The sequence below is a fragment of the Pagrus major genome, chromosome 6 (genome assembly GCF_040436345.1).
Source record: "Pagrus major chromosome 6, Pma_NU_1.0".
In the NCBI taxonomy this organism is placed as follows: Eukaryota; Metazoa; Chordata; class Actinopteri; order Spariformes; family Sparidae; genus Pagrus; species Pagrus major.
The window spans coordinates 22772404-22786451 of NC_133220.1; the positions used below are offsets into that span (position 1 = coordinate 22772404).

A 14048-nucleotide genomic window follows, 5' to 3' on the forward strand; every position below is an offset into this window, starting at 1 on the left:
TTTAACGATCATGATAAAATGATTCAATGCAATACATGCTACAGGAAGTGGACAAAAAACACGAACACCTTGCTGTCTTATATTGAAAACCAGCACAACTTCACAAACACTGCCTTAAAATGACTCAAGAGGCTTTTGCATTGGATTGCATTAGATCACACAGGCGTTCATGATATTTTGTCCACCCCTTGTATATTGGTAACAAAGAGCCACAGGTGTCTGACTGTAGACTGTTCTGATCGCATTAGAATCCCTTGAATACTTGGAGTGTTTGCTTTAGTTTGCCTGCACTGATGAGACGGCAGAAAGGCAATTTTCTGAACTACTCTATCAGTTTCTCAACATAAGGGAGGATCAAGCTGAAGTATTTGAGAAGATCTCAAACATTTTTCATCACAGCAAATATTGATTGGCTTGCCACAGACCTCCGTGGCTCTGTGTCAAAATTATTAAAACATTTGTCCCTCTTAAATCCTTGGCTTTAAGTGTGAGCTCAGGCGGACTGAACCCAGGGGAACTGGAGGCCCTCCTCACCTTCAACCCCACCCCTGTCTATATACAGGACCAGTCAGGCCCAGTCAGGACCAGCATGCCCATCAGTGGCAGGGTAAGAGCAGCGAGAGGAGAACTTATGCTGGGAGAGGAGCTGGGGCTGCACAGGTCGAACAGACTTCCTTGGAAGCGCATCTTCCTGGAGTCCTGCCTCAGAGTCTCCCAGATGGAGCTGACTTCCTGCTGACAGTCGGACAGCGCGGTGAGGGCACATGTGTGGAAGGCCTCCCAGTGGCTGTGGCAAACAAAGAATCATCATCAGATTAGCTCCTCATCTGCCATGTAACTCACAGTTCAGCATGCAGACATGCCCTGGCTGCCGTGGATTAATTTACTTGCCAACAATCCATCACTCAGATGGCTATGTTGGCTAAGTCAAACTGAGCTTTAATTACCATGGCAACTGCATCAGAGAGGGAAACAATATCACAGATGATACTGCAAGTGATAGCTTTTTTTTTTCAGCAGGAGGCTTGTGTGTAAATCTTTGTCTTCCATATAGCGTGCCGGGGTTGTGGGGTGCGTGCAGTAACAATGACAAAAAGCGTCCCCAGAATTTCATTACTGCTGCAGCAAAGTCATAAATTATTTAGAACAATGGCTCGGTGTCTCAGCACCGTTCATTTCTCTATTCTCCCTCTGAGATTATGGCATCTGCTCTTTTTCTCTTCAGCAGTTTGCCATAAAATGCTTACCTCTTACTTTATCTCTCTGCATTATTTCACACAAATTTAACGGAAATGCATTTAACTTCAAATGATTATTTTTTACTCAAGGCTTTTATTCCGACGCCTGCCTTTTCTGGTTAAATTCACTCATGCTTGGTTGAAATAAAAAACACAAATTTTTAGTTGGGGATGTCCCATTGTGCACAAGAGGATGCTGCATGCTGCTCGCACACACACACACACACACACACACACACACACACACACACACACACACACACACACACACTTCCTCTCTCTCTCTCTCACACCGATGAAGTTATCATCACCTGCACACGGCCGCCACTCCCCTCTCACTGGTCACGTTCTCCTGGTAGTTGTCCATGCTCTCTCCCAGCTCCAGGACACAGTCAGAGAAGTCCTTATAAATGTTCTCACACCTCACATCTGGAGAGTCTTCTGACACCGTCAGGGAGAGGAAGACTGCAAGACAGACACAGGTGACCAAACTTGAACCCTCCTAAACTATTTTCTTTGAATGGGCGAGGTTTGAAAGACGAATCTGCGGCTCGTTCCTGACAAATGCACAAGCAAAATTATTATAATGTATTATAATTTATGTGTCAAATAGTTTCAGTCTGGTTCCTCTTTCTCAACAATCTCCCCACTCCCAGTGGCTTCAAACACGGCTTACGATCATGCAACTTTTTCTCAAAAAACATTCAATTTTTTGTTTGATTATTAACATTTTCCTTAGTTAAAAAATCGTCATGTTAACCCAGAGTCCTGATCACTGCAGCCCATGCATTCCTTCCACATGGGGTGCAATGCTCTCTTCAGAGCTATTTGCAGGTTAAATGCTAAGATATCTCCACAGTACAACATTGTGCAAGAGGATAACGCAAAAAACAAGCACAAATAAAGCCGTAAATATGAATAAAAAAGTGGCATTTAAGAGAAAATAATCAATGTGCCGGCTTTTATTTCTAAATGTTGCATCCCCAGCAGCTTTCACACTATCACCTAAGTATAGACACCCAGCATCCACCGTCGATGGGTGTACTACAAGCTGTTGGCCACGGCACAGGTCTCATCCTAACCATCATGCAACACTGATGGAGATAAATAAAGATCACAGCAGTGGCATTTCCGATGCAGGGAGATAAAAAAAAAAGAAAAAGAAAGAAACAGAAAAAAGAAAAGATATAAGGCAGTTTTCTCTGTCAGACCGTCCAAAGTGGCTCGCAGCCCAAATAAACCCACGGACGAGCTCGAGATATCTTACCCAAGGCAAAAGCAAGAATCCCTGCGATCTTCGTCGACATGAAAAATCCCATATCATCCCATTTCAAGCCAAGCGGAGGGCGCGGGATGCTGCCGAGGCTGTCATGGATCGGAATTAAAAAGCGGCGCTGAGTCACACGGAGCTGATTAGCTGCCCATTATTAATGTGAGTCGGTGAGTCTCAGTGATTAAGCGGCGATAAACACTTGGTGGGTGTGTATGTACAGTCTTTGCTTGCTCCGGCCGACTGCTGACGTTACCTGCCCCCCGGCGCGCGCTGAGCTCATCTTCCCCCCTCAGCACCGGACAGCTCTCAGCTCCCCGAGGAGGAACCGCCGCGCAACCCTCCCGCAACCCTCACACAACGCAGTCAGGACGCTGCTGCCTGTCAGCTCATCACTCCCTCATCACACTTTGTCCACTTTAATGTGAGCTCCAGTCTGTTCTTACTGTACACATGGGCCATGTGCATTAAATGTATTATTTTTTCAACACAGTATCGTTTTGTTAGCTACTCATTACTGTGTGTCTTTATCTTAACTGGACTGATGTTTATTTTACGGTGCTTTGTTATTTACTGTATGATTTTTTATTTCTGTGTTGCTTCTTATTGTATTTTTTTGTCTTATGGTTAACAATGATCTGTTAGTGGTGCTTTTGTTATTCGACAATATGATTTTTATGGTCCCTGTTTATAAAATTGATTATTTCTTCTTATATTTATTTTATTCTATGTATATTCTATTATATTGTATTTTATTCATTGTATTTTATACACATAATCAGATATTGTTTATTATTATATCACATACATGTATATATAACGTTCATATATATATAACACATATAGATAGATAGATAGATAGATAGATAGATAGATAGATAGATTGTTAATTATCATTCAGTGACTTATGGAGAAGGGGTGGGATTAGATAAGTTTGTACTTCTTCTCACTCCTTTTCGAATATGTAAACACAGTCATCAAGTGTTTGACAATTTATTTTGCTTTATGCTTTTTATTGTCTTTAAATATTTGTTTTCTGTCTATGCTTTTTATTCATTTTTGAACTATTATTCTTGTCTGTCGTTTCTTGTACTTTACATATTCAAAATAAACATTTCAATCAATAAAATGATTATTAAATCTGATCATTTCCTGTTCACATCACAGTGCAATGTTTGGGTGCATGAGAAATCCTGTTTACACATTTTAGTAATTTCCTGGGAAGAAGTATGTACAGTAATTTGGTATAAATTATAGGGGTGCACAGAGTAAACCTGACACTGTTATTTTACTTAATTTTACTTGGATGTGTTGAGTTTTAAAGTATGTAGACACTCATCTTATTATCATACAGGCTCAGCATAAAGAAAATAAAAAATCTTGCAAAGAAAAAATGATAATAAGAGAGTAAAATACATTTACTTATACGGTTTGGAGGTGCAGGGAAAAATATATATTCTTATGTTTTTTAATGGCCAATTATTTATTTAACTAAATGTTTTATTTATGGGTGTATTCAGTTATACTAATACTAAGAGTGCAAATGACTACAGTATAATAATCAAGAAATAGAGTTTTTATAGTCAGAGAGAAACAAAAGGGACACAAATCACTTTGTTCACCCTTTTATTGTTTTTAAAAATGCTCCACTGAGCTTCTTACAACAATAAAATCAATAAACAAACAGGTAAAATAACCCGAAGAAACCTCCAGAGAACACTGTTGTTGCTACTGCAGCTGCCATCATCCCACTGTAAAACAATATTTTAACTTTAAAAAACCTTATGCCATATGTGACTGGATGTTAAAAGCAGAGGGGTATCAGATCTAAACATTATGTAACATTACGTCTTTGCAGGGCACAGCAAGTACAGTACAGATAAGGCACAATGGTGTTTACAGACAGAGTTAATGTATTCAGTTTCTTATGGGGGGCAGTTCGTACCGCAATCCCTTTCTTTTTCCATCAAAAAAAAATAATGACTTATTGGTTTATCTTTGCTCACCTTTCACACACTTACATACTGATAAAAAAAAAGTCCCATTAAAACTGAACTGTAGTTCAGTCCTGTCAGTTTCTACATGGTCACACTCTGATCAGAGCAGTAGAGTCTAGGATGCTTTCTGGTCGTCAAACCAGCCGGCTGAGATCCGTACAAACATCTTAAACACATTGCTTGAGAACTGGATTCCAGAAATGTTGATCCATTTTAGATGGTAACTGTGTTACTGTGGGGAGGAAATGAGCTTTAAAAGCCTGATGGAAAGTATATGATGGATGGAAACGGAGCATTTTATTGATCTGCTCCTGCTGCCCTGTTGGTTCGTTTCCGTGGAGATGCTTTGGGGGAAGCCTTGTCTGTAAGACAGGATGTAAAGATCACATATGTGTTGTTCGTTTTTAATGGAGAGTAACAGTAATATGAGCAAAAGATCACATCTCAAACGAGTCATTTCTATAAAAGTGAACATACTCATGACATTGAGTGTCTCCTGAGGGATCCAGCTGATGTCCACATCATTCATCCCACCGGTGCCCTTCTCAATTTTCACTGGGATTCTCTTTCTCTGCAAAACAAAGGTCGGAAGACAACAACACATCCAATTTTATTTAATTTATTTAACCATTTTATTCATGAGCCTCTTTAAGGAGAACATTTTACAGTGGAGGAGGATGGATGACACTCCTTGTTAAAGTGCACATTATTACATTTACTGCTGTTGGCCTTACACAGGAAAATATTTTATTACATTACATTATTACATTACAACAGAGGGAACTGCTTGATCCATCTCCCCCAAGTATATATATAGACCAACCACACATAATCTAAACATTAAAAACAGAACAGTTGAGAGAAGACTAACACATACCGTCCTCGTCTCCAGGACTTGGTATATCCCGAAGAGCATCAGGGTCACCAGTCCAACCAGGAAGATGTACATGAACATCCTGCAGAATAAACAAAAGAAGTTCTTTAAAAGGTGTTAAATCTAAGACATGGATTGGCCACCTGTCCAAGGTAGCTCCAAAAACATAAGGCGCAGCATAATCGCTAACTGCTGCTCATTGCCGACTATATTCTTACCCTACACTACTCTGTAGCTATCTATGGCTGTAGCTAGCTGCCCTATTAGCTGACTGGAGTTTGCCTGGGACATGACCACTGCAGTGAAGCAACCACTCCCAGTTAACACTACTGGACACCGGACTGGGACTACCTCTTGAGGTAAAAAGTTGTATAACAAGACAGCCAGCTGAGCCAGGGCTAGCTTTTAGACATCTCTGCGATACATACACACAATACAGACGTCTTTGACATAGTGTCAAAAACTGATGTTTCTTTACATTTTGATACGGTTAGTTCCATTTTTGGATGTTTCAGACTTGAATTCGAGCCTTATCCTACATATTGCTCCTTTAATCAGAAAACAGAAATCATCAAAGAGTCACTTGGTGTTTTTGTGGCTACTGGATGACTGAATACATCATTTAGATCTTGACTGAAATGCAATTTACTCCACGTACAAATCTGTCACAATGTATTGTCTTATTTCGTAGCCATCTATGTTCCAAGTGCTTTTTTTGTGATGTAATTTATTTAAATATCCATAGCAGACAAGCCAGTTGAAGATGGTATGGAAACATTTCTCTGAACTCTCCTAGCTTTCTGTAGATTAATTACTGATTAATGTTTGTGCAACTTCAAGAGCAGATTTTGAGCATAACGACCGGTCTACCGAAACTGGCTCCTTTGTTCCCTTAAGTGACCTGCAATTGCAACATTTTCTGATCTGATCTGAGAGTTAAGGATGGAAAACAACATCTCCTTTGCTTGACTAATTTGCTGGTGACAGTTTCTGTGTCTTGCGCTAGCAGCACAATTCTGACAACTGATCCTTTTGTGCCAATTTCACACCTCGTTTTTACAGGTTCCTACATGTGCTGCAATCGTCTGGGGAGGCTGGTATTGTGAAGCCTTCGAGAGCTGAATGTAGCCTTCAGGGACATGGAAAATAAGTAATAGGTGGGCAAAATAATAAGATTTTACACATGATTTGGAAAGAACTGAGGTGCAGAAATTGGCTTATGCGTCCACCCACTGTCTACTGTGATTTAGTCATTTTGGTGTTTATAGCTTGCAGTCTTTTTTTTTTTTTTTTTTTTTTTTCATTTTTGCAATGAAATAATACAAAAAAGCAAAAGCCTTCTCTACAGTTATAGTTATTTCTGCGATAGGATATAAAATAAACCCAGGGGAAAGAAGCCTTACGTCTCTCCATCCAGTCCCTCTTCACGCTCTGTGATGGTGACAGTCTGGTTGTAAATGGCGGTCTGGAACACACTGCCCTGAAAAAGAAATCAAAATCTTGTAAGCAGGTACCTCAGACACTTAAAAACTTTGCTGAAGGTTTTGAGAGCTGCTCTTTACACACCACAATGTCAATATGAGTCAGCCTTTATCACATCATTCGTTAACAGCACAGAAACAACAGTCAAAGCTCAAAGACAAACTGCTTTTCTGAGACTGACTTCTTCAGGTATTGATTTTCATGAATCATAAGAATTTGAGGTGGGCTGTGAAAAACCTTCCTGCAGAGCATCTCGACAGTCACCGTCTAACATCATCACACTACATCTTTTCTCTGAAAAGTTAACCTGAACAGACCTCAAGCATCAACCACCAATATTTTTCTATTAAGTCTTTTTTCTTTTTACCTCAGCGTCCACATAGTTGAGGAGGATAACGAGACCGAATGGACGTCCTGCCATGGGCTGAGCTGGGATGAAGGAGTACTCGAAGGAGGCCTGAGCCTGAGGCTGCACCACAGTGTTCAGAGGCAAAGCTGTGAACTACAGAAAAAACAAATCATTAAAACACAGATATGAAACTGTGACACGGTTAGGGCGGCAGCAATAAACCTGTTTAACGGTATACCTTGGCATGAACATTGATGGCTTTCACGTCATGTACATTAGCTTCTCGACCGTAAAGGTGTTATTAAAAAATACGACATGATATTTTGTTAAATTATAATAAGCATTTGTTTAACCAAATAAACCCTTCTATTTTCATTCATTTTAGGGTTATTGCAACTGATGATAATGTTAATAATTGTGTAATACTGTGATATTTTCTGCGACAGTTATCGTACCATGCAATCTCCTACTGTTCCAACCGAAGACATGGTAAAGATTTCTTGTTGTATTTATTGTGTTAAGTTAAAGGCATCTGTCTTACTTTTTTTGTCTTGAGTCACTAAAAGTAAAATGAAGAAATGCTTTAAACCCCAATGGTGGCATTAATATCAAATAAAAATGAAATTAAGTGGGATAAATGGTTGCAATTTACCACTTGAGCTTGGTATTTTATAAACCTACATCATTCAGAATTATATTTTAAGATACCATTAAACAACCACACCCCAAAAACACACAACCCTACACATATTAACCATTAACTAGTTGCTTATTTACATGCATTTCAGTAGAATCTTGCTCTTAATTAGTCATTATAAAGCAGCCATTAATAAAGTGCCGCAGGGATGATGTATTTTTGTAGGCTAACCCAGAAGTTAGCATCGCCCTGGTTCACTCGTCAAAAAAGCCTATGGGATTTTGCCGATTGGATTTTGGATTACTGCAGAAAATAAGCTCTGTTGCAAACACAAAAAGCTAAACTTAGGCTATAAATGAACTACATCATGGTCGCATGACTTCAAAGTCCCCGCCACTAAGCATCATACCACACTAACTTATACACACTTAATTATAAATTAATCAATCTATGAGTTGTTAAGTTAGAGTTAGAATAGTTTGCAGCTAAAATCCACCTGTAAAGACAGACTAGTGACTAGATGAGTCTCTGTTTGGTGCGATGACGTTTAATGTGCCTGACAACTTCTGTAGTCTCATTTAGCTACTTGTTAGCAACCGCCTTTTGAAAGACACGTAAACACTTTTTAATTCACATGTGGGGTATTTACTGATGTATATTATGTTGTAGAACAAATCGCGTAAATCTTAAACCTGTGGTGACCACAGACCTTATCTCTAGCATCTAACTGAATATTCATTCAATAAACTTAAACACTTTGAGACGAGAGAACTGGCACTTATTTTGCAACTACTTGGCTATTGAGAGTTTTTTACTGCTTACTGACAGTATGTAAGGAAGTTGTTGTACATGAATAATGATCTTAACATACTTTGCTCAGTATGGGCCTTATAAGGCGGTAACACCACAGGAATAGTAATTCTCCCTTAATAGCACTTCATAAATATGGTCACATATTATGTAACAAAAAACAAAACTCCAACTGTTAACAGTGTGCAAATAACATTTAATTCACAAACAAGTATTTTCTAACATAAGATATGTTCCCCACTCTAAAGTGAGGTCCTGCTCATAACTAATTCACTAGTAGAACTTGTGTGGGTTAATACATGTCAAAATACTGGTGAATTATTTATGAGCAGGACCTCACTTTAGAGCGTGGAACATATTCTAAGAAGGACTTAATAACAGTTCTGGGTTTTGTTATATAAGAAGAAAATTAATTAAAAAATAAATTAAAATTATTTTGGCTTGTATCAAACTTCAAATAAAGTCAAAAGGTGGAGAAATGTCTGTCGGTTTTTATTTCAGATTCAACTTACGTTCTGAATGTAGAACTGGAAGTCTTGAGGGTAACGGAAGGAGGCCTCCAACGACTGGACGCTGAAATCCTGACTTCCCTTGTTGGTGAAACCCACCAGGAACCTCACAATCTCATTGGCAGGAAACTCTAAAATTAAAAAAAACATAGTACAGACATAGTATGAGTGGCACACAGACTAATCAGTTCAGGATGACATTCAGTTTTCTACAAAAACCTGACAAACAGAGCCAAACCAACCTTCTCCTGTCGTGAAGATGATGGTTGTGTCGGCATCAGGATGAGACCCCAACAGTTTATCAGCTGCGTCATCAGTGTCTTCGTCTCCTTCCTGAGGAGGAACACGACATGACATTGTTACTTTATCACCTGCATGTAAATCTATGGTTTGCCACACCGATGTGTGATGAAAAGATACATACCGTAGGTTGTATCTGATCTTCCTCAACAAGCACCTCTTCCTCATCGTCCTCCTCCTCATCTACGGCAGCATCTTGGTCGTCAGCAATGTCCTCAGCAGAGTCGGAGTCTGCAGAGACGTGGCCTGTGTGGGTCGGAGGACACAAAGGTACATATGAGTGATGATTGAAGAGAGGTTGATTGACATAATGGTGGTATTGCAATAAAAGATTAAACAGTCCGGGATTTTGGTTTGTTCTACATTATAATACTAATGAATCTAGGGTTGCAAGTAGCAATTATTTTCATTGTTGATTAATCTGTTGATTATTAGCATCTTGGACTTTAAAATGTAAAGAGATCAACATGATGTGCTCTTCTGAATACAATTCAAATGTAGGGCCTAACAGGCTCTTTAGATGGTTGTATAATTTGAATTGTACTCTTTTATTTTTTATCACCTTGTAGCCTGACTGTTGCTACTTTTTCATTGTTGCCAGGTATTTCCCTGTCTGGAGACAAACTTGACTTTTTGTTGCCAGTTTGAGAAGTGGGCCTGTAAAAGTCTCCATTTTAATGTGTGTCAGCGGGAAAAAAGTTGTAACGTACAAACACAAACACAAGTTACCATCTTATCTATGGTGACGTGTCCCAGCAGCTGGTTACTGTTTCTGCAGCCTCACCGACCTTTGTTTGACTAAAACCACCTCTAAAAGCCCCAAAACTGACTTTTAACTTCACTTTTAATGGTCGAGGTTGTTTTTTCAGACTTTTAACTGCCGCAGCTGGACGACGACTCTCACTTTCATTCATTTCAGAGTAAATAGATACAGATACAAGCCTCTTATTACTGTGCATCACACTGTGGATTAAACGTCCATACATCCAGGTTGGCAGAGCTGTGTTGAGGACTTACAGCAGCTATGTGACTGTGCCACGTCAATATGTTAGTACGGCTGTCTAATAACTTTTAAACTTCAGCCGAGGAGAAGCGACGACGTACACCTTCAAACGAAGCAGGAAATGTGACTTACCGACAGATATCAGGCCACAGGGGAAGGCCAGGAGGAAAACCAGCAACAATTTTGACCCGAAGTTGAACATTTTGTCAGAGTTGGAGCTGAAGTTAGTAACACATCAGCGTTCAGGAGAGGAGAGGACAGCGGAGGAGCGGGGGGCGGAGTAAAGAGGCTGGGCCCGCCTGTGTGGAGGAGACCTGGGAGGACCTACTGTGTGTGTTTTTTTAAAGCTCCAGGAGGAAGTTAAGTGTGTGCATAAAACAAGAGACAACTCGCACACACATTTTTGTTCTCTTACAGTGTTTGTGCAAACGTAAATGGAAATGACAACAGGCTGCTTTGTGAAAGTGAAAGTCTCGGCTGCTTATTTACCTTTTGCACATGCTGCTTCTTTTACTTAAAGCTGCAATATATTGATGAAGGTTCTCAGTCATCCAGGTCAGTGGTTGTCAATGGTTGTATAGCTGTCTGGGGAGGGAACATCTTGGCCTGAGAAGACGGATGGTTTGAGAGAGGAGTAAAGGAATCCATCTATGTCAAACTGGAGTGACCGTCTTTGAACAGAGGAGGTGACCTAAGACATGTCTAGTCACCCACCTACAATGCAGTACTGAGTTCCCTCCCCAGACAGCTTAACAACCATTCACACCTGGGCTCACCTAGCCCTAGCAACCCACATGAAGGCCGGTTAGGTCAACGACCCACAAATGGCCCTTGTACTCTGTAAGGACACTCCCACACAGCGTTTAAAAGCCTGCAGCTCCCCTCCAGTTAGCTAGAACTGAAGCAGCCTCTTGGATGAGAGGTGAGACGTCTTCAACAAACTGAAACACGTCCAGTTGCCTACGATACAGCACTCAGAATTAAAGGTGCAATATGTGAAGTGTTCAGTTAAAACATCAACAAAAAATAATCAAAATTATCAACAGAATGTGAAAAAATTGCATCTATTGTGTTAAGTGTTCATCATTGAACACGCTCACAGTTTTGGCACACGACTAGGCATTGTAAAATGGAAGAGTGATCATATCGAGTAATCTGAAGCTCAAGTTTATTGCAATTTATTACAAATACATTGGTGGGCCATATTATATATTGTATATATACAGCCTAATAGAGTGGTGTAGTAATGAGTCCTAAAACCCGGAAATCAGTTAGCACGTTTGCACTTCAAGTTCCCTCATCTAAAAGTCAATTAGATTTTTGAATGGGTTTTCGGTTAAAAACCTGAAATAAGGTCTGTGTTTACCAGACAAGATATTAACAAATTTTGTTCCATGGTATAAAATTCATCACAAAAATGTCCCACAATTTAATTATGATACACCAACGTGTCTTAAAAATTGTCAGTTGCTCACAGGTGTCTAAATGAGACCACAGAGGTTGTCACAGACATTAAATGTCATCATGACGAACTCAGAGACTCATCTACTCACTCGTATTTCTTTACAGGCCGACTTTAGTGCAAACTATTCTAACTCTGATTTTACAACTTGTAGACTACTTACAGAAAACTTGTACAGTAATTGTGTAGCAAGACGCTTGGTGGTGGTGGTGACGTTTAAATCATGCGACAGCAGTGTAGTCTGTTTATATCCTACCATTAGCTTTTTACCTATAGGGATTTAATTTACAAATTGGTGTTCATCTGTGAAGATTATGTGCTGAACAAAAAGTTTAATGAACTTGTGTTTGCCACAGAGCTTATTTTTGGCGATAATCAAAATCCCAATTTAAAAATTCCTTACGTTTCTTGACGAAGGGCGATTCTAACTTCCGGGTTTGCCAGAGATATTCAATATGTCGTATATGACATATTTTGTTGTCCTGTCTGCATCAACAATGATGAGGTCAGGTGGTAACATGTTTCTTGACATAGTAAATATAATAATTTCACCGAAATCCTTTCAGTAATTCGTTAGTAGGCCTATTAATTTTTTACTGCTAAAGGTGATACATTGCTGTAATGTATCACTTTTGGGAATGAATGGGTGAGAGATTGTACTGAGAAAGAACAGCTCAGAGCAGCTGATTTAAAATAAAAAAATGGAAGAAATGAACGTGAACTAGTTCTTGTGACGTGTGAACGTGCAAAACACTAATTTGCTCCAGTGTGTGTGAGTCGGACTAAAGTGGCTGAAACCACGAGGAAGAAAATTAAAACTGTGAAGGATGTGGATAGACCTAAAGACCTCAAGAGGTCACTGTAGCTTATATTCATCAATAACTTACTGTATATTGAAATCTCAGGTGAAAACATGTCTTGTCAGGGAGATGTGGAATTGAACTATCAATACTAAACTACTGAACACTGAAGTGTTTTAAACTCTGTGATCCAGTGGAAAAATAATGCTGCACAGTGATTAGTGCAGCTTTAGTTTTGGTCACTGCATCAAACACTAAAAACACCAGCGTATATTTTGTGTGCTGTTATAAACACTGATCACCTCCACCTGATGTTTTCTTTGCTCCCATGGAGGTGCATCTATTTTATTTCTCTAACTATTCCTGATCTCCCACGGTGCCATAAAACCATCTCAAGAGCATTCAGTAGCACATCGTGACTTCTTACTCAAGCAGATCCATCTCTTGAAATACTTTGTAGACTGATGTGAAGTGTGGACATGGCTTGACCTATTAGCCCACACACCTTGCTGGAAACCACTCATCCGGTGTTGGTGGGCGGGATGTGTCAAAACAGACCTGACAACAAGGATGCGTCAGATCTGAGTTGCCACTGGATCGACCTTATTTTCGAATGTGAAAAAGTCCCCAGTGTGCATGTATGAAAAAAGAAAAGAAAAATAGAAAACCACACGAAAAAATGTGTGATTTAAAATTACTCAAACTGATTAATTGATTATTAAAAAAATTGGTGATTAATTTAACCTTTTACAGCCAACTGATTAATCAAATCACCAAGACCAGGACAGGACTTACAACCAGCATATAAACACGGTCTTTAAATGTCTCTCTGGTTACCTTACCTCTACTTCCTCATTTATTTCACAATAGCAAATTGTGTGGTTTTCCAGGCCATAGCTCAGCTTTAGCAGCTCCACCTACACATTGAGGTTTGCTTCCTTTTTATGAGGTCATCATGATAAGAGTAAAAAACAATCAAAAAAAAACAAACAAAAAAAAACACGACACTATATTGTTCCTCGAGGTAAAAGTGCTACACTTTTTTTAGCACTTACTGGCTAGTCTCAGTCATCACTGGTTTAGTTTTGTCCCAGCAGCTCACAACATACTTTATAAAGAGGTTTGTGGCCAATGGGATAACAGCAAATGTGTCATTGCATCTTGCTGATGAGTTAATGCATCATTTTCATTTGACATAATAATATATCCTGTTTCTTTGAATGTTGAGGGTTCAAAGGGAATTCACCCATAACCTTTGTTTCTTTAAAATATCTTTTACACAAAAACATGATGAAATAATAATATTTAAGAGGCTTT

General features: G+C 39.3%; 2 protein-coding genes across 2 annotated transcripts; both read right to left on the reverse strand.

Annotated features, from left to right (window-relative positions):
* Nucleotides 1-552: 552 nt before the first annotated feature.
* On the reverse strand, nt 553-2557 carry LOC140997737 (neuritin-like). Its single transcript, XM_073467723.1, has 3 exons — nt 2506-2557; nt 1550-1703; nt 553-787 (listed from the first exon to the last, which is right to left on the reverse strand). Exons 1-3 carry the CDS (start codon nt 2555-2557, stop codon nt 553-555), a joined length of 441 nt encoding a protein of 146 aa, XP_073323824.1.
* Nucleotides 2558-4117: 1560 nt separating this feature from the next.
* Nucleotides 4118-10731, reverse strand: LOC140998288 (translocon-associated protein subunit alpha-like). The gene is made up of 9 exons (XM_073468525.1): nt 10602-10731; nt 9591-9712; nt 9409-9499; nt 9170-9297; nt 7229-7363; nt 6783-6859; nt 5383-5461; nt 4983-5076; nt 4118-4867 (listed from the first exon to the last, which is right to left on the reverse strand). The coding sequence occupies exons 1-9, from the start codon at nt 10669-10671 to the stop codon at nt 4803-4805; spliced, it is 861 nt and encodes a 286-aa protein (XP_073324626.1). The 5' UTR covers nt 10672-10731; the 3' UTR covers nt 4118-4802.
* Nucleotides 10732-14048: the final 3317 nt, after the last annotated feature.